The sequence below is a fragment of the Mirounga leonina genome, unplaced genomic scaffold, assembly GCF_011800145.1.
Source record: "Mirounga leonina isolate KUSES-001 unplaced genomic scaffold, KU_Mleo_1.0 Mir_151, whole genome shotgun sequence".
In the NCBI taxonomy this organism is placed as follows: domain Eukaryota; kingdom Metazoa; phylum Chordata; class Mammalia; order Carnivora; family Phocidae; genus Mirounga; species Mirounga leonina.
This window is the reverse complement of record NW_023270377.1, coordinates 26,096,030-26,117,086: the sequence shown is the minus strand read 5'-3', so window position 1 is coordinate 26,117,086 and position 21,057 is coordinate 26,096,030. Positions and strand designations below refer to the sequence as shown.

Below are 21,057 nucleotides of genomic sequence, written 5' to 3'. Positions count from 1 at the left end.
ATTTATCATTTGCCATTCCCTCCTGACATCTTCATGATCCAGGTGTGGGAGCCATTCCCTGAATATATGCTTGCTGTTCACTCTGCCCACTTTCTTTTCTCTGTTCATCTGATGATTCTTCAAACCTCAACTTCAATGTCATTATTTCCATGAAGCTGTTCCTCTGAAACTCCCCATGTAGACTGAGTCACTATCTCCTTTGTATTTCTACAGCACCTTGTAAGCTGTCTCTATTATGATGCAGGTCTGGAGCAGAAGTTCTAAATGTCTTCTATGCCGTGGACTTTTTGACAGTGTGGCACAAGCTGAGAATTTTTTTCAAAATATTTCTCAAAGCATAAAATACAAAACATAGGATTACATGGAAACCAGTTGTACCAAAATGTAATTATATACAAATACCCCTTGGGTCTGAAAGAGAATATCATTTGAAACTACTGTGCCACTACTCTCTAGCTGTGTGATCTTGGTGATATTACTTAACCTCTCCCATCCTCCACTGCATACAATTGTGGATACCTCTAACACAGGGTGAATATATGTGAAGACACAGTATAGTTCCAACACATGGAGAGAAATCAAGCCCTATTTGTTATTTCTGTGAATGAATAAATTACAGTATACCATCTGAATGCTAAGTTAAGAGATAAGAAGAAATTGGTATACTCAAGTGTTCTTTAATAGAATATTAGGATCCTAATGAATATTTCAAGTTATATATATGTATGTATGTATGTATGTATGTGAGTATGTGTACATACACATATGTAGGTGGTTGTGAGACCGTTAACAATCACTATAAGGAAAATGAACCAGTGAGTCTTTTCACTCGTTCTAGTTTTAGTTAAAATTCACTTTTGCTTGACACTGTCCCATTGCTGCCAGGAATAGAATTAAAATTACCTGTAAATTCCCAAATGCTTTGCATGCACTGGCCACATTGCCCATGAAACATACTAAAAATTTTAAATGTGAAATCAAATTAAATAGCTACTTTAAAATCTTTGATTTTCCATTTTAAAAAGTCTTTTATGATGGTTACACTTATTAAAAGCATTACTTTAATTGAGATCATCCCCTGGCTTATGGGACCAGTAGTCCAGGCTCCTACCCACCTTCTCGGCCCCATTTCCTGCCATAGCAATAGCCTTTCTGTCCTTCACTAACCTCCAAGTTCAGTGAGGCTCACCCTCAAACTCATTCTTACTTTCAAGTCCAGCACTGGTTTTCCTTCTGTTTGAAACATCAACCTCTACCTCCTCCCCTAAATTTTCTTTTTTTTTTTTTTAAAGATTTTATTTATTTATTTGAGAGAGAGAATGAGATAGAGAGAGCATGAGAGGGGGGAGGGTCAGAGGGAGAAGCAGGCTCCCCACTGAGCAGGGAGCCCGATGCAGGACTCGATCCAGGGACTCCAAGATCATGACCTGAGCCGAAAGCAGTCGCTTAACCAACTGAGCCACCCAGGCGCCCTCCCCTAAATTTTCATATGGCCATATCATCCTCATGAGTTTGCTCACAACTCACAATTCTCAGAAAGAATTTTCTTGGCAACTTCAGTGTCACTAACACAGGACCCCCCCCCCCCCTTTGCACTTCTCAGTACCTGCAATTATTTTCTGTGGTTGTTTGCATGCTTGTTGCCCTTGACCCCCATAGAACAGAGTTCTTGAGCAAAGGGACATTGCCTGTCTAGGTCACACTGTATTTTCAGTGTCTAGAATAGTGTCTGGCAAAAATGGGATACTCGATTAATATTTAATAAGTGACTCATTGAGTAAACCCAAGTTATTATCAGAAGCTGATCTAGGTGCTAAGAGTAGTGATTATATGTAGGTACATAGTCCTTAAAATGGAGAGGACAGGAAAGAAGCCTTCTTTAAATAATGATCCCATAAAGATGTCTATCTGTGGACAAATACCCTCTGGATTAAAAAATGTGGAAGTGCAGAAGTGACTGGAATGGCTGTAATTTTATTTGAAGACATGGCTGAGAGTTCAAATTTTGGAAATAGGCCTGCATTTGAATCACACGCTTGTTGCTTCTTACTAAATGACTTAGAGCAAGCCTCAGTTTCCCTCAAGTATAAATTGGACATAAGAATAGTTTTATGGGACATTGTGATGAAACATATGATAGTACTCAACATTACACATAAAAGGGCCTTAATAAATATGTGTTGCTTTTAATGTTGGCATTTTTTCGCTATTGGTATTTTGTATTATTAATGAAAAGGAAGCCAGATTCTCTTTCAGGGGAGACTATACAGACGGTTTCTGGCTCAAGACCCTCCAGTTTTACTTATGGCCTGGAGCATTTATGAGGGAGTAAATGCATATAAAACACAGTACAGTAATTAAATCATAATAAACTATTATTATTAGCTGTTATTACTAGCATATTATTATTTCATCAATTTATTATCTCTATGAAGGAAATATTGTTCCCAATGCTATAGGGAATAAAAAATATTAATGAGTCAATAAATTTCTCCAAAAGGCTTTTTCCTTCTGAGCGAGGTGTTTGCTTTTTTAAGGAATATACAATCCCTAGACCAGGGTTTCTCAGCCTTGGCACCGTTGGCATTTGGGGCCAGATTATTCTTTCTTGTGGGACATTGCCGTGTGCCATGTAGGATATCAGTAGCATTTCTGGCCCCTACTCACCAAATGCCAGGAACACCTCCTCCCTCTAAGTTGTGATGGCCACAAATGACTCCAGACATTGCCCGGTGTCCCCAGTGGGTGGGCAGGGGGTGAGAATTGCCCCTGATTGAGAATCACTGCCTTTGGTCTTTCATTGGCCTGCTGGTTATCAGACCCTCTTGATCTCCACCTTTCTATCCATACCATACCCATGTGAACTGCTCCTCGCCAGCACCATCAATGTCCTTTTTCCCTATCCTTCTTTTGCATTTGCCCTTCAAAATTCCAACCCCAGGTCATGACCAAAATCCATTTTTTCTACCCCTGACCCAGACACCTGCATGCTCCTGGGGGAAAACCACACAATCATCCAGACTGGTGTTTCTACAAAGTTGTCATCTCCAACCCCTGTTTGCTGCCCCACTTGGCATTCCTTTTCTTGACGTTACTCCCTCAATTTGCCAATCAGCACTTACACAGACAGTGTTATAGTTTCTTATAGGACATGGTGCTGCAGGAGGCGTGGGAGGCTGAAATCCAGGTGAGGCCACTTTTGAACTGGATTCACAGTCTCCTGGCTTGTCTCATAAAATCCAACTTCAACACTAAAGGGATCTATGTAGATCTGACCATATCACCAACATGCTTAAAGTAATTTGTTGATTTCTCATTATACAGCAAGTAAAACTCCAACTCATTAGTCTAGTAACTGGGCCTTCTGGTTACTTCTCCTGCCTCTGAGCTCCAAGTGCTTGGAGTCTCCCCAGGAATGTAACGTGCTTTTTTCCAGGCCTATTCTCATACTGGTCCTGCCACCTAGAATGCTCTCATGCCCTCCCCTCCTGCCTGGGAAACTCCTCCTCATCTTTCACAACTACATTCAAGATCCATCCCTCTCTTCCTCTAGCTTTATAATATTCTAGACAGATTTTTATTGTTATTTCTAGTTTATTATCATTATTTCTTTATGTGTCAATCTCTCCTATTAGATGCTGAATGGTTTGAGGGTGGGGAGTTATCATTGTATTCTGGATACCTAACATAGTGTCTCAAATTCATAGGTATTTAATCAATATTTGTTGAATGAATTCACTCATTAATTAGCAAATTAATATAAATGACTCATCTTTTTGTAAGACAGTGTATAATTCAATGCACATTTTTCTATTTTAATTAAGTTCTTATTTTAATTCCAGTATGGTTAACATACAGCGTTATATTGATTTCAGACATGCAATAGAAGGATTCAACAATTCCATACATCACCCAGTACTCATCACAGCAAGTGCACCCCTTCATCCCTATCACCTATTTCACCATCCCCTAAGCACCCCTCCCCCCCACCTCCCCTCTGCCATCAGTTTGTTCTCTATAGTTAAGAGTCTGTTTCTTGGTTTGTCTCATCCTCTCTCTTTTTCTTTGCTCATTTATTTTGTTTCTTAAATTTCACATGAGTGAAATCATATCTTTGTCTCTGACTTATTTCACTTGGCATTGTTTTCTCTAGCTCCATCCATGTCATTGCAAATGGCAAGATTCCACTCTTTTTTATGGCCGAGTAATGTTCCATTGTGTATCTATATACGACATCTTCTTTATCCCCTCAACTATTGATGGACACTTGGGCTGCTTCCATAATCTGGCTATTGTAAATAATACCGCAAAAAATATAGAGGCACATGTATCCCTTTGATTGATTGATTGATTGATTGATTGGGTAAATACCCAGTAGTGTGATTACTGGATCATAGGGTAGTTCTAGTTTTAACGTTTTGAGGAAACTCCATACTGTTTTCCACAGTGGCTACAAGTTTACATTCCCACCAGCAGTGTGAGAGGGTTCCTGTTTCTTCACATCCTTACCAACACTTGTTGTTTCTTGTGTTTTTGATTTTAGCCATTCTGACAGATGTGAGGTGATATCTCATTGTGGTTTTGATTTGCATTTCCCTGGTGGTGAGTGAGCTTGAGCATCTTTTCATGTATTTGTTGGCCTTCTGTATGTCTTCTTTGGAGAAATGTCTATTCATGTCTTCTGCTGTTTTTTAATTGGATTACTTTTTCTTGGGGTGTTGAGTTTTATAAGTTCTTTATATGTTTTGGATACTAACCCTTTATCCGATATGTCATTTGCAAATATCTTCTCCCATTCAGTAGGTTGCCTTTTAATTTTGTTGATTGTTTCCTTCACTGTGTAGAAGCTTTTTATTTTGATGTAGTTCCAATAGTTTACTTTTGCTTTTATTTCCTTTGCCTCAGGAGGCATATCTAGAAAAATGTTGCTATGGCTAATAACAGAGACATTACTGCCTATGCTCTCTTCTAGGATTTTTATGGTTTCAGGTCCTTAATCCGTTTTGGTCCTTAACCCATTTTGAGTTTATTTTTGTGTATGATGTAAGAAAGTGGTCCAGTTTCATTCTTCAGCATGTTGCTGTCCAGTTTTCCCAACACCATTTGTTGAAGAGACCGTCTTTTTCCCATCGCATGTTCTTTCTTCCTTTGTTGAAGATTAATTGACCTTATAATTGTGGGTTTAATTCTGGGTTTTCTGTACTGTTCCATTGATCTATGTGTCTGTTTTTGTGCCAGTACCATACTGTTTTGATTACAATAGCTTTGTATTATAACTTGAAATCTGGGATTGTGTTACCTCCAGCTTTGTTTTTCTTCTTCACAATTGCTTTGGTGCCTCAGGGTCTTCTGTGGTCCATACAAACTTTAAGATTGTTTGTTCCAGGTCTGTGAAAAATGCTGTTGGTATTATCATAGGGATTGTATTACATCTGTAGATTGCTTTGGACACTATAGACATTTTAACAATATTTGTTCTACTAATCCATGAGCATGGAATGTCTTTCCATTTCTTTGTATCGTCTTCAGTTTCTTTCATCAGCGTTTTATAGTTTTCAGAGTACTGGTTTTTTACTTCTTTGGTTAAGTTTATTCCTAGGTACTTTATTAGTTTGGGTGCAATTATAAATGGGATTGTTTTCTTAATTTTTCTTTCTGCTCCTTCATTATCTGTATATAGAAATACAACAGATTTCTGTACATTGATTCTGTGATTTTAATTTATAGCTGCCTTAAGCCTGTCACATGAAATAAATCTAAAAATTCTGTCAAATATATTATTTTCAACTAAATTTAATTTAGTGAAAAATGCTGAGTATTTATTATAACTAAGGAATTTAAGTGTAATGTCATGATTTGATCATATTCACTTATTCCTTCAATAAATATTTATTGAGGGCCTAGTCTCTGAGAGGCACTACTCAGAGTGCTAGAGAAATAGCAAGGAATAAAAATCCAAGCCCTCAAGGAGGTTTTTATAAAATCCATATGTGTGAAGTAAACAACTCTAAAATTCAAAATAACAATAATTTTTAAACTCAATTTCTCTAAATTACTAGTAAACATATTTAGAATTATTTCATGCCATCATGGAAACAGGCATTCAGTGAAAACAAGAAAGGCATCTGAAATGTGGAGATATTGATTCTACTAGTGTCTGTGTCTTCTGGTTTTTCTAAGGACCTCACTAGACCACCTGCCCCACAGCTGTTTCAATGATAGTGTCTCTTCTAGTTATCAACATTCTGGCCATGTGGGCATACATGGCATTAGATGACCCACTAAAGGGGACTCCAGAAGAGGAATTAGGGTCCCAGAGCTTATGCATTCATCCAACTTAAAAAAGAACTTACAAAGGAACATAGCAACGTAAGAGGAGGCCATACCTTCTGCAAGTGTTCAAGTCTAAAGAATGATTTGATTTAGTTGGTGTTACTTGTGAAATGTAAACTATCTTTAATTAATCAGCAAGTCTGTATTGATGCTCAAGGGGAAATGCATAGAAGGAGATCTCAATTTGTCTCCAATAAATATAGAATCTAGTTGGAAATATATCAAAGAAAACAAAATAATAAGTCTCAGTGAGTGCTAACATCAATAGGGCCAGTGTTAAAGGCCCAGGTTTCAGTATAAGAGAGCTTACCTTTGGAAGCAGTGTCCACTAGAGTTTTATTTGTGCCAAGATTACTTATGAGGAACATGGAAAAGGACACTGAGCTCAGAAGCTATGAAATCATCAAAACCAGGTCAATTGAGATTTGGCTTCCTGCATTTCTGGAGACAAATCTGATAAACTTTGCTTGCTGTTAATCCCCTGCTTGCTGGATCTAACACCAGACATAATACTATGTTCCATTAACTTTAAACCTTCCTGTCAAACTGTTTACTCAGTATCTTTAGTTGAATGTCTAACAGGCATCTCAAACTTAACATGTCTGTAACTAAGCTCCTGATATCCCCACACCTGCTCCTCTTCATCTTGCCTATCTTTATCAAAGCCAAAAATCTTTGACACCTCTTTCTCACACCTTCCACTTCCAGTCTGTAGACTGTGTGTTCAAAATGTATCCAGAATCTACCACTGCTCATTTCGCCCTCTACGAACTCTCTCCTGTAATCATCTTCCACCTAGATGATATTAGTTTCCCAAACCGTCTCTCCACTTTTGCCCTTTCTTGAACTATTATTAATAGCTTCAGTAATCCTATCAAACATACATCCAGTAATGTCACGCCACTACTCAGAACCCTCTGGTGGCTCCCCGTCTTACTCAGTAATTGCGGAAGCCCTTACTATGACCTATCAGGCCCTATATTATTTGGAACTCAATAACTTCTCTGACCTTATTTTTTTCTTCTACTCTTCTGCCATTTACTTGACTCCAGACACACAGTCTCCTGACTGTTTCTTGATAGACCAGGCATATTTAGGACCTTTGCACTTGCTGATCCCTTCTCATGGAAGGTTTTTTTCTGAAAATATCTACATGGCAGCTCCTTAATTTCATTCAGATTTTTTTTACTCAAAAGACACTTCACAACAAAGACTTCCTTGGCCATTCTGTCTAAAATACCAACACCTTGCAGGCACATCCCTTTGCCTGCTTTACTTCTCTTTTTGCACCTAGGAGAGCAGGGATTTTTGTAAGCTCTGTTCACTATTCTAGCCCAGAATCTAGAGTAGTACCAGGTATACACTAGGTTGTCTATAAATATTTGTAGAATGAATATTGACAGAATTTGACCAAGTGCTTTATGTACTTTCTTAATACCTCCACAGGGAGTCCTAGATGCTTTCCCATCATGGGCACTGTTGTAGCTCCGGGATCCCAGTCCATACCTTACAGAAGAAACCTCTCTGTATCAATGTGTGGATTTCACCAGCCTTTCCAGCTGACACTGAACCACAATGATTCACCATTTGCAGGATCACTTTTCTTTTTTTCCAATTTCTTCCTACTTCTTATTCTTCTAGATTAGTGGTTTTCAACCATGACTACACATGAAAGTCAGCAGAGAACTTCAGAGTGATTCTAATGTAATCGGTCTGGGCAAGGGAGGAAGTTGAGACCTGGGCCTCCTAGGTTTTAAAAGCTCTCTAGGTGATTATAATATGCAAGCTAGGGTTGCAAATCCCTGCCCTGAGTGAATTCCTGGGTCTCAGTTGTGTTCATTAATCTGCGATAACATTCTCTGCTTCCATCTTTTATTTATTTTTTTTTGAGAGTCTGAGTTGTTTAATTTATTTCTTTTCTTTTTTTAATTCCAGTTTGTGGCTGAGTTGTTTAAAATGTAATCTCAGAATGTCATATATTTGTACTTACACAATATGAGATTGAATTTTAAACATCTCAGCCTCTCAAAATGATGTAATAAGGAAGCGGAAAATGTGCTCCTTGGAAGAGACTTTAAATTATAGATAAACTGAGTGAGTATGGGTTGTAAGGTTAGTGCAATTCAGCAAGTGCTTGTTGAGCTCCTATTGTACACCCAATTTCTAATGCTGTGTTAAGCATCGTGATGATGTCAGGTGTTGTGGAAGGGGTGCCTTCCTGATGCCTGATGCCTGATAGACCATCAAGGAATTAAAGATTATTAAGAAGGTAACATTACAAAACAATATACTAGAAGGGTCTATATATATGTTCCTGATTCCATGAAGTGCAAAAAAAAAGAGATATGTTAAAAAAAAAAAGAAGAAGATAGCAGGAAGGGAAAAATGAAGGGGAGGAAATCGGAGGGGGAGATGAACCATGAGAGACTATGGACTCTGAGAAACAAACTGAGGGTTCTAGAGGGGAGGGGGTGGGGGGATGGGTTAGCCTGGTGATGGGTATTAAAGAGGGCATGTTCTGCATGGAGCACTGGGTGTTATGCACAATGAACCATGGAATAAAAACTAATGATGTAATGTATGATGACTAACATAACATAATAAAAAAAAAAACAAGAGATGGCCTAGAGAATACAAAGTCAAAATAGCCAGCATCTGAGGATATTGATTTAAGAGGGAGAAAGAAGGACAATTAAATAATTAAGAGGAATAATAATGACAACCACAAGAGATCTGCCAAGACTCTTGAAATAAACAGGCCTTGATCACTGCTAACACAAAACAATAATTTGTGTTTCATGCTTTGTCCAAAGCTCCATTTTAATTATTCATTTTGCCAAAAGCAGACCACCATGGTTTCCATGGTAATTGTAATGATAACTTAGGGCTACTGGTTTGCCCTAGAAACACTCATCTGAGTGATGAGAGAAGGTCTAGAAGATCAACCTACTTTGACAATAATCTTGTGAATGATACTAATCATTGCGATGACTGGCCCCTTCAACCAGTTATAAGCCAGTTATTGGACATAAATCTTCTCTTCCCCCAGGAATCTGACCTTACATTCCGACTGGCCAGCGGGCTTGTTATATGGCAGCCCATGTGGGAGCACAGACAGCCCGAGGTCTCTGGCTTCACAGCACTGGTGAAGCCCATCAGGAACATCATTACAGGTTCGTAATTTGGACACTTGCTGGGACAGTGTTAGCAGACTCTCTCATATGCAGAAGTAAGGGTGATGGAATGATTTGCCCTTAAGAAACCAAGAGGAAGAAAATTTCTCCGGGGAGCTATGTTAGTGCCCCAGGCACAGGGCTCATTCACATGATGAGAAACTAAGCCAGGGTTGGGCGCCTGGGTGGCTCAGTTGGTTGAGCAACTGCCTTCGGCTCAGGTCAAGATCCTAGAGTCCCAGGATCGAGTCCCGCATCGGGCTCCCTGCTCGGCAGGGAGTCTGCTTCTCCCTCTGACCCTCCTCCCTCTCACGCTCTCTGTCTCTCATTGTCTCTCTCTCAAATAAATAAATAAAATCTTTAAAAAAAAAAAGAAACTAAGCCAGGGTCACATGCCATTGAGTTGTGTGACTTTGGAGAAGTCATTTCAATTACCTGTGCCTCAGTTTCCTCATGTGTAAAACAGGAGTTAAACTTATGGGTTGTTATGAAGAATAAATGAATTAATTATATATAAAATTGTTTAGAAGAATGACAGGTACATAGTAAATGAATAAGCTATTATTATAATTATATCATCATAATCATCATTACAGGAAACAAAGTAACAGCTCCTTAACAACCTTGTCTTGGTGTTTATTTGCTATCAAAGCATTTCACTATAGGAATTGTCTAATGAAATAATCTTATTGGTGAATTGTAGAAAGACTAACACATGACAGCTTGAAAAGTACCTGAAAGGCTCATGCTTCACTCCAGATCTATCTCTTACTACGTATGTACCCAACCTGAGTGTTCCTATTTCTTTAAAAGGGAGAAAATAATACCACCTTATATGGCCTCATAGTGTGGAATAAGTAAGAATCCACATAAGGTGCCTATTTTATAGCTTAATAAATTCCATCTTTCTATTTCCAACCAAACTTTTAGCATTGATAATAACATTTAGAAAGAAATAAATTATGTGGTACATCTATAGATGCATGAGATATATATGTATAACTATCATTTGCTTACTTCCTAAGATTTTTCTGCAGACAGTGGAAGATTATGCATGTAAAAGAGTTTTGTTAGGGGAAGGAAATCATCAAGAAGTTCTTATCTATTTTCCCCCTATAATTTAACATACCTTTGCAAGGTACTTAATATGTTAAAGGATTTTCTAAACAAAAGAGTGCCATATTATTCATATGTGTGATAAGATGCTTACAGTGACAATCATGCTTATTATTGTAATTCAAACAAAAGATGCAATTTTTCATATGTAAAAGTAGACCAATTAGAGAATTAATGTGTACAATACATTAACTAGTGAAATAAGTTATATATTCAAGAGTAACTTTGTCTGTCATAAGGTTCAAATAGCAAGGGACTAAATAAGTAAAAATGTCATAGCCAGAGGTGATCTACTTCAGATTCTGTGGATGGAATGAGGTTAATTTCATTGAATTAAAACCATCTGAGAGTGAAGATGGATGTACAAGGTTAAAAGATTGAAAACAATAGAAATAAGAAAATAAAATATGTTACAGTAAAACAAAACTATTACTGAAAAAGACATCTTTATATTGATTAAGGAATTTTTTCATATTTTAAAGTCATCACTTTTGAATAAAGAGGTCACTTCACATTTAGGTCTCTCTCTCTGTCTCTCTCCCATTAATATGTAAACTATCATTTAACAGATGTATTAAAACTATTAAGAAATCGTGTCCCTCATGAATCACTGGGGCTGTTCACATCACCATCCCTTGTTTCTGGATGATACAGTGGATTCTTTTCCCCTCTACCTGATGCCTGTGGATATGAAATGATGCCCAAGATCTGAAGTGAAATTAAACTCAGCTCAGACACATGGCCAGAAGAAAAAGCAGTGGCACGTGGGTGACACTCCCTGGGTCTCTTGTTTTGTGACCTCGGTCAATCCCTTTCTCAGCATCAGTTTGCTCACAGTTCCCATGTGGCATGGCCAGCTTCACTTCCCACTATTTCCCAATCCTCAGGAAAAGATGTAACTGATTTGATTCTTGCCATAGGAGAAGCTTAATGTGGTCATAAAAGCACAGACCCTGGAGCCAGAAAGCCTGGGCTTGAACCTTCATGTGAGGGTCAAATGATCTTGGGCAAGTTAAACTCCCTGTGCCTTAGTGTCTTTATCTGTAAAATGGGTCTAATAGTATTCCATATGTTATAATAGGGTTATTGTAAGGGTTAAATGAGTTGAGACAGTAGTTCCCCTCCCCCTTATCTGTGGTTTCACTTTCTGCAGTTTCAATTCCCTGTGGTCCAAAAGCAGATGATTTAATCCTCCTTCTGACAAATTGTCAGAAGGTCAGTAATTAATACTGTGTCACAACACCTACGTCCTTGACCTCACTTCATCTCTTCACATAGGCATTTTATCATCTCACATCATTACAAGAAGGGTGAATACAGTACAATAAAGTATTTTGAAAGAAAGAGAAAGAAACCACATTCACATAACTTCTATTACAGTATATTGTTGTAATCATTTGATTTTATTAGTGATTATTGTTAATCTCTTACTATGTGCAATTTATAAATTGAACTCTATCATAGGTGCGTATGTGTAGGAAGAAACAGTATATTTAGGGTTCAGTAGTATCCACAGTTTGAGGCATCCACTTGCAAGAGATCTCCAGCAGATAAGAGAGGAGTACTGTATACGTAAAATGCTTTAAAAAGGATGTGGCAGATACTTGGTACTATACAGTATTTTTATTTTTTTTTATTTTTAGTATTTTTATTTTTAGTATTGCCAACTTTTTAGCACCATAGCCTGTTGAGTCAGACTGAATAGATGAAGAAATCTGCATTGTTATGATAACCTAGAAATGCAAAGATTGGTTACTTGATTCCTCTTACAACATATGCTATTAAATGTCTTCTTTCCAGGTGATAATATATTAAAATTTTTTTTTAAAGAAGTGAACTGATAAAATAAAATGAGCTTATTTATCATAATCTTATAACATTTGTGATAGTATTTCTCCTGTCTTGGCAGCTAAGAGAAGCTCTCCTATCAACAGCCAAAGTCAAACCTGTGAATCACCAAATCAAGATGCAAGACATCGAGAGGTGAGTTTATTGTGATCGTGGGAAGAAAGGAGGTAGTCATTTCCTGGATGTAGTAGTGTGAAGGATAAGATGAGTTCTAGAATGATACTACTTGGTTTCAAAGCAAGTTCCTACTCCTGAATATAAATCTTTAAGTAGTCTCTGGTTTTCTATCTGTCAAGTATGGAAAATAATTTTATACACTTTCCCAGTGTGGGAGTGCTGAAACAGAAGCGTGTATGACTGTGCTTTATCTTTGTGGCAAGTGAGTAATCAGTGGTGCTTTATCTCAGTGGCCAGGGTGTAATCAGTGGTGCTTTATCTCAGTGGCCAGTGTGTGATCAGTAGTGCTCTATCTAATGTCTAGTGTGTAATCTGTAGTGCTTTACTTCAATGGCTAGTGTGTAACATTCGATAAGTGTTAGTTATCATTATTCCTCCCCCATTAGTTAAAGTGTCCTCTTGTTCTTAATTATTAAATCTCCTTAATATTCTTTAGGCAAGCCTAATCTAGCTAAGATAATGTTGCAGCAGGTGGGGAGGAAGGAGTAGAAAGGAGGCATTAGGTATAGTCCTATCCCTTAAGAAATCTAAAGTTTAATGATACATCAAGACAAATCCACATAAAACAGAATATGCATAATAAAAAAGAATATAATTCAGTGAAAAATGTTCATGCATTCTTTGGTTTGGAAAAGAAAGAAATGAAGGCCAGGGTAGTTCAAAGCCACATGGTTAGAGGATTGGGAAAAGATGGCAGAGGAGTAGGGGACCTTATTCCAACTGGTCCCCGGAATTGAGCTCGATATCTACCAGAGCACTCTGAGCACCCAAAGAACCAGCCTGAGATGTAAGAAGATCTGGATTTCTACAAACAGAATATTGTGGGCAGTTGGTTTCGAGGTACGAAGTGGGGAGCCGTGATTCCATGGGCAGATATCAGAGGATAACGGCAGTGGGAAGGAGCCTGGCCATGGGGATCCTGCACCACTGGTGAGCGATAGCCTCCTGCGCTGGGGACGGACACAGACTCGAAGACTGGTAGCAGTGGGAAAGGACTTTAGCGCAGCCCCCCTGATAGAAACTGGAGCAGTAGGGGCCCCACATGTGAACTGGGGGTGGCTGGCGGTTTTAGAAGCACAAAGGGCAGAGACATGCCCCGACCTGGAGGCGAGGACTGGGAGCGCTGCGGAGGGGCGCACAACCCAGGATGCTACAGTTTATAACAGCATGGACAGAAACAGAAACAGTGTGGCCTGGAGAGCTCACTGAAGAACAGACTGTGGTCTCTCTGCTCTGAGGCAGAGGGTTGGAAACGGTCTCTTCTGCTCTGACTCTTGGAAGAGACATGGAAAGCCGCCAGGGAAAGCTGCCAGAGAACAAAAGCCCTAAAAAACCGGTTCCCACTAAGCCCATCCCCCGCCACAGGGGGGCAGGGCAACTCTGCCCAAACAGGGTTGCCTGAGTAACATCACGGCAGGCCCCCCCCAGAAGACAGGCTGGGAAAACAAGAGGCCAGCAACCCTAAGGTCCCTAGAAAACAGGTGCATCTTGCTTGGGTTGTGGTCAATAATTTGGATTCTATACATTCCCTCAACCACCCTTCAACAGAATGACTAGGAGGAGGAACACCCAAAATAGGAAAGACTCAGAGATTATGATTTATGCTGCAGATTTACAAATGGATGCAGATATAACCAAGATGTTGGAGATGGAATTCTGGCTAGCAATTGTGAAGACAATAGCTAGAATGGAGAAATCAATTAATGGCAACATAGAGTCTCTAAGGGCAGAAATGAAAGGTGAATTGGCAGAACTTAAAAATGCTATCAATGAGATCCAATCTAATCTAGATAATCTAACAGCTAGAGTAAGTGAGGCAGAAGAATGAATTAGTGACCTGGAAGACAATTTAATAGATAAAAAGGGAAAAGAGGAGGCCAGGGAAAAACAACTCAGAATCCATGAAAATAGAATCAGAGAAATAAGTGACACCATGAAGCAGTCCAATGTCAGAATTATTGGAATCCTGGAGGGGGTGGAGAGAGAGAAAGGACTAGAAGATATATTTGAGCAAATCGTAGCTGAGAACTTCCCTAATCTGGGGAATGAAACAAACATTCACATCCTAGAGGCAGAGAGGACCCCTCCTAAGATCAAGGAAAACAGGCCAACACCCTTGCATGTAATAGTAAAACTTGCAAATCTTAGAACCAAGGAAACCATCTTAAGGGCAGTTAGGGGGAAGAGATTCCTTACGTACAGAGGGAGAAACATCAGAATAACGTCAGACCTATCCACAGAGACCTGGCAAGCCAGAAAGGCCTGGCAAGACATATTCAGGGTACTAAACGAGAAGAACATGCAGCCAAGAATACTTTACCTGGCAAGGCTGTCATTTAGAGTGGATGGAGAGATGCAGAGCTTCCAAGACTGGCAGAAACTGAAAGAATATGTGACCACTAAGCCAGCCCTGCAAGAAATATTAAGGGGGGTTCTATAAAAGGAGAAAGACCCCAAGAATGATATACAACAGAAATTTACAGGACAATCTATAAAAACAAGGTCTTCACAGGCAACATGATGACAATTAATTCATATCTTTCAATAATCACTCTCAACGTGAACGGCCTAAACACTCCCATAAAACAGCATAGGGTTGCAGATTGGATAAAAAGACAGGACCCATCCATATGCTGTCTACAAGAGACTCATTTTGAACCTAAAGATACATCCAGACTGAAAGTGAAGGGATGGAGATCCATCTTCCATGCCAGTGGACCTCAAAAGAAAGCTGGGGGTAACAATTCTTATATCAGACAAATTAGATTTTAAACTAAAGACTGTAGTTAGAGACACAGAAGGATACCATATCATTCTTAAAGGGTCTATCCAACAAGATCTAACAATTGTAAATATCTACACCCCCAACATGGGAGCAGCCATCTACATAAGCCAACAGTTAACCAAAATAAAGAGTCATATTGATAACAATACATTAATTGTAGGAGACCTTAATACTTCACTCTCAGCAATAGACAGATCATCTAAGCAGAAAATCAACAAAGAAACAAGACTTTTGAATGACACACTGGACCAGATGGACCTCATAGATATATACAGAACATTCCACCCTAAGACAACAGAATACTCATTCTTCTTGAGCGCACATGGAACTTTCTCCAGAATAGACCACATACTGGGTCACAAATGAGGACTCAACCAACACCAAAAAATTGAGATTATTCCCTGCATATTCTCAGACCATAGTGCTTTAAAACTGGAACTCAATCACAAGAAAAAATTTTGAAGAAATTCAAACACTTGGAAGTTAAAGACCACTCTGCTCAAGAATGTTTGGGTCAACCAAGAAATCAAAGAACTTAAACAATTCATGGAAACCAATGAGAACGAAAACACATTGGTCCAAATCCTATGGGATACTGCAAAGGCGGTCCTAAGGGGGAAACACATAGCCATCCAAGCCTCACTCAAAAAAACAGAAAAATCCCGAATTCACCAGCTAACTCTACACCTTAAAGAACTAGAGAAAGAGCAACAAATGATGCCTAAGCCATGCATTAGAAGAGAAATAATTAAGATTAAAGCAGAGATCAATGAATTAGAAACCAGAAACACAGTAGATCAGATCAATGAAACTAGAAGCTGGTTCTTTGAAAGAATTAATAAGATCAATAAACTAGACTTTGCCAAAAGAAAAGAGAAAGGACCCAAATTAATAAAATTATGAATGAAAGGGGAGAGATCACGACTAACACCAAGGAAATAGAAACAATTATTAGAAATTATTATCAACAACTATATGCCAATAAACTGAGCAATCTGGATGAAATGGATGCCTTCCTGGAAACCTATAAGCTGCCAAGACTGAAACAAGAAGAAATTGACAACCTGAATAGGCCAATAACTAGTAATGAGATTGAAGCAGTGAACAAAAAACCTCCCAAAAAACAAGAGTCCAGGGCCTGATGGATTCCCTGGGGAATTCTACCAAACATTCAAAGAAGAAATAATACCTATTCTGCTGAAGCTGTTTCAAAAAATAGAAACAGAAGGAAAGCTTCCAGACTCATTCTATGAGGCCAGCATTACCTTAATTCCCAAACCAGGCAAAGACCCCATCAAAAAGGAGAATTTCAGACCCATATCCCTGATGAATATGGATTCCAAAATCCTCAACAAAATCCTAGCTAATAGGATCCAACAATACATTAAAAGGATCATCCACCACGACCAGTGGGATTTATCCTGGGATGTAAGGGTGGTTCAACATTTGCAAATCAATCAATGTGATAGAACACATCAATAAGAGGAGAGAGAAGAACCATATGGTCCTCTCAATTGATGCAGAAAAAACATTTGACAAAATACAGCATCCTTTCCTGATTAAAACTCTTCAGAGTTTAGAGATAGAGGGAACATTCCTCAAATTCATAAAATCCATCTATGAAAAACCCACAGCAAATATCATCCTCAATGGGGAAAAGCTGAGAGCCTTTGCCTTAAGATCAGGAACACATCAAGGATGCCCACTCTCGCCACTATTGTTCAACATAGTACTAGAAATCCTAGCAACAGCAATCAGACAACAAAAAGAAATAAAAGATATTCAAATTGGCAAAGAAGAAGTCAAACTCTCTCTTTTCACAGATGAAATGGTACTTTATTTGGAAAACCCAAAAGACTCCACCCCCAAATTACTAGAACTCGTACAGCAATTCAGTAATGTGGCAGGATACAAAATCAATGCACAGAAATCAGTTGCTTTCTTATACACTAACAATGCAACTGTAGAAAGAGAAATTAGAGAAACGATTCCATTTACAATAGCACCAAAAACCATAAGATACCTCAAAATAAACCTAACCAAAGAGGTAAAGAATCTATACTCTAGGAACTACAGAATGCTCATGAAAGAAATTGAAGAAGACACAAAAAGATGGAAAAACATTCCATGCTCATGGATCGGAAGAATAAACATTGTTAAAATGTCTATGCTACCCAGAGCAATCTATACCTTCAAATGCCATCCCGATCAAAATTCCAATGACATTTTTTAATGCTGGAACAAACAATCCTAAAATTTGTATGGAACCAGAAAAGACCCTGAATCACAAAGGAAATGTTGAAAAAGAAAAACAAAGCTGGGGGCATCACGTTGCCTGATTTCAAGCTATATTACAAAGCTGTGATCACCAAGACAGCATAGTACTGGCACAAAAACAGACATATAGACCAATGGAACAGAATAGAGAGCCCAGATATGGACCCTCAACTCTATGGTCAAATAATCTTCGACAAAGCAGGAAAAAATATGCAATAGAAAAAAGACCATCTCTTCAATAAATGGTGCTGGGAAAATTGGACAGCCACATGCAGAAGAATGAAACTCGACCATTCTCTAACACCATACACAAAGATAAACCCAAATTGGATGAAAGACCTCAATGTGAGACAGGAATCCATCCAAATCCTAGAGGAGAACATAGGCAGTAACCTCTTTGACATCACCCCCAGCAACTTCTTTCAAGATACATCTCCAAAAGCTAGTGAAACAAAAGCAAAAATGAACTTTTGGGACTTCATCAAGATAAAAAGCTTCTGCACAGCAAAGGAAACAGTCAACAAAACAAAGAAGCAACCCACAGAATGGGAGAAGATATTTGCAAATGACACTACAGATAAAGGGCTGGTATCCAAGATCTATAAAGAACTTCTCAAACTCAACACCCAAAAAACAAATAATAAAGTCAAAAAATGGGCAGAAGATATGAAAAGACACTTCTCTGAGGAAGACATACAGATGGCTAACAGACACATGAAAAAATATTCATCATCATTAGCCATCAGGGAAATTCAAATAAAAACCACATTGAGATACCACCTTACACCAGTTAGAATGGCAAAAATGGACAGGGAAAGAAACAACAAATGTTGGAGAGGTTGTGGAGAAAGGGGAACCCTCTTACACCATTGGTGGGATTGCAAGTTGGTACAGCCACTTTGGAAAACAGTGTGGAGGTTCCTCAAAAAATTAAAAATAGAGCTACCCTATGACCCAGCAATTGCACTCCTGGGTATTTACCCCAAAGACACAGATGTAGTGAAAAGAAGGGCCATATGTAACCCAATGTTCATAGCAGCAATGGCTGCAATAGCCAAACTGCGGAAATAGCCAAGATGCCCTTCAACAGATGAATGGATAAAGAAGATGTGGTTCATATATACAATGGAATATTACTCAGCCATCAGAAAGGATGAATACCCAACTTTTACATCAACATGGATGGGACTGGAGGAGATTATGCTAAGTGAAATAAGCAGAGCAAGTCAATTATCATATGGTTTCACTTATTTGTGGAACATAAGGAAAAGCATGGAGGACACTAGGAAAAGGAAGGGAAACATGAAGGGGGGGAAATAGGAGGGAGAGATGAACCATGAGAGACTATGGACTCTGAGAAACAAACAGGGTTCTAGAGGGCCGGGGGGTGCGGGGATTGGTTAGCCTGGTGATGGGTATTAAGGAGGGCACGTACTGCATGGAGCAATGGGTGTTATACGCAAACAATGGATTGTGGATCACCACATCAAAAACTAATGATGTATTGTATGGTGACTAACATAACATAATAAAATAAAATAAAATTTTAAAAAATATATGTATTTCTAGGTTTTCCAGATATACAATAAAAAAAAGCCACATGGTTATGTATACTGGCATTAATTTAGTATGTTTTTAGATGACCTACCTTCACTTCCAATTCAACACGTGCAAAATGCAATTTTCTGCTTTCCAGCAATATTGGATCCTCTTTCTAACCGATGCATTACTGTCAGCGGTGCCATCATCCTTTCTCCCCTCAAAACTGCAAATGTTGGAGTCCTATTATATCTACTGTTTCCTGAACATTTGCTGAGTACAGACACTGTGGTTTGTCTGCTATATTTTACCTATTCTAAGATATATATTTTTTTCACTTTTAACATATTTGAAGTCAGGCGTTTGATGATCTTTGGCCTCTTAAAACCTCCCTGCCTGGTAGCAGTATTGATAAGGTTGTCATTTTCATAAGGTTGCACAGCATGAATTTGTCATTTCCAGCATCTAACTTTGCAGAATCAGGATCAGTGACTTAGAAGAATATGTCAGAGGTAATAGTGGAGTACTCTTAAGAAATAACACTTTGAAGAAATAACATTTTTGACACAGAAAAAGTTACTCTATGGAAAAACATGTATCAAAAACTCTGATTTAAAATTTAGAAATTTCAAGAATACCTCTACCAATTTATTTCACTTATATCATCCTTTTTACATATACACAGGATGAATATATAATCAAAAGCTATGCCTAAATAAGTCTAAGTAAGATAGTGCTTTTAATAAATATATTAGAAAAAGTCCTCCCTGGTAAGTTTCTTAGTTTAATTAACAGTTTTTTCTTAATTGAACATAAAATAATCGTGTCTTATAACTGATGACATATTAGAGACAACAAAATACGTATCCTATTTCATTCTTCTTCCTCATCTCAATTTGAGTTCTTGCTGAGTCATATTGTTTTATCTTATTACGTTGCTCATATGTGTTCTTTATTCTCTGTGCCCGCTACTACCCTCTAAATCCAGGTCCTCATTACTAGATTGCAGCTAGAACCACCTAATTGGATTTTTCTACCTCTTGCCTCTCCTGCTTCACATAAATACCACTTAATAATGCCTGACTAATCTTCCTAATGCATCATTTATTTATTAACTCATCATTCCACAGAGGCTTATTATATGCAAGGTTGCCGTTCTTTCTTTATATCCCTTGCTCCCTAGGAACCTATAGTGGATTTCTTTTACCATCACCTCCAGACCAAACTCTTCTCCCTGGTTCTCTGTGCCTTCTACCACCTAGCATCATTTTTCTTAAGTGACCTTGTTTACCCCTTCAATTAGTTAAGCACTGCTTCTCATATATAGAGCATGCTGCTTTAGCTTCTGGGTCTTTGCTCAATCTGTCTCCTTTATGTGGATTACTATCTTTCCTCTTCATTGCCTGTCTAAATTTTATCTTTCTTTTAAGGACCAATTAAGATCTCAACTCCCCCATGAACTCCTGTCCAGTCACTCTAAATCTGCACTGCCTCATATGGTAACCACGAGGCTCATGTGGCTCTTGAACACTTGAAATAAGGCTAGTTTGAATTGAGATGTGTTCTAAGTATCAAATGTACATCAAATTTTGACTACTTAGTATGAAAAAAACGTATCTTAATGATGATTTTTATATTGATTACATGTTGAAATAGTAATTTGGGGTTAAACAGAATATAATAGTAAAATTTCACCAATGTTTATTATTTTTAAAATTGGATATGTGTCTCATGTTTGTGGCTTGTATTATATTTCTATTGGGCGTGCTACTCTAACCTATATTCGTCTTAAACTTAACTGTAAGTTCT

The 21,057-nt window shown here is 38.3% G+C and overlaps 1 protein-coding gene across 3 annotated transcripts in view; it reads left to right on the top strand.

Moving 5' to 3' along the window:
* The window catches only part of UNC80 (unc-80 homolog, NALCN channel complex subunit), a 228,768-nt gene that overhangs the window by 5,725 nt on the left and 201,986 nt on the right, over window positions 1-21,057 (top strand). For all 3 annotated transcript variants that reach the window (XM_035007254.1, XM_035007252.1, XM_035007253.1), the window contains exons 5-6: window positions 9,383-9,506; window positions 12,532-12,605. In XM_035007254.1, the coding sequence (XP_034863145.1) occupies window positions 9,383-9,506; window positions 12,532-12,605 (198 nt within the window). The remainder of the gene's footprint in view (window positions 1-9,382; window positions 9,507-12,531; window positions 12,606-21,057) is intronic.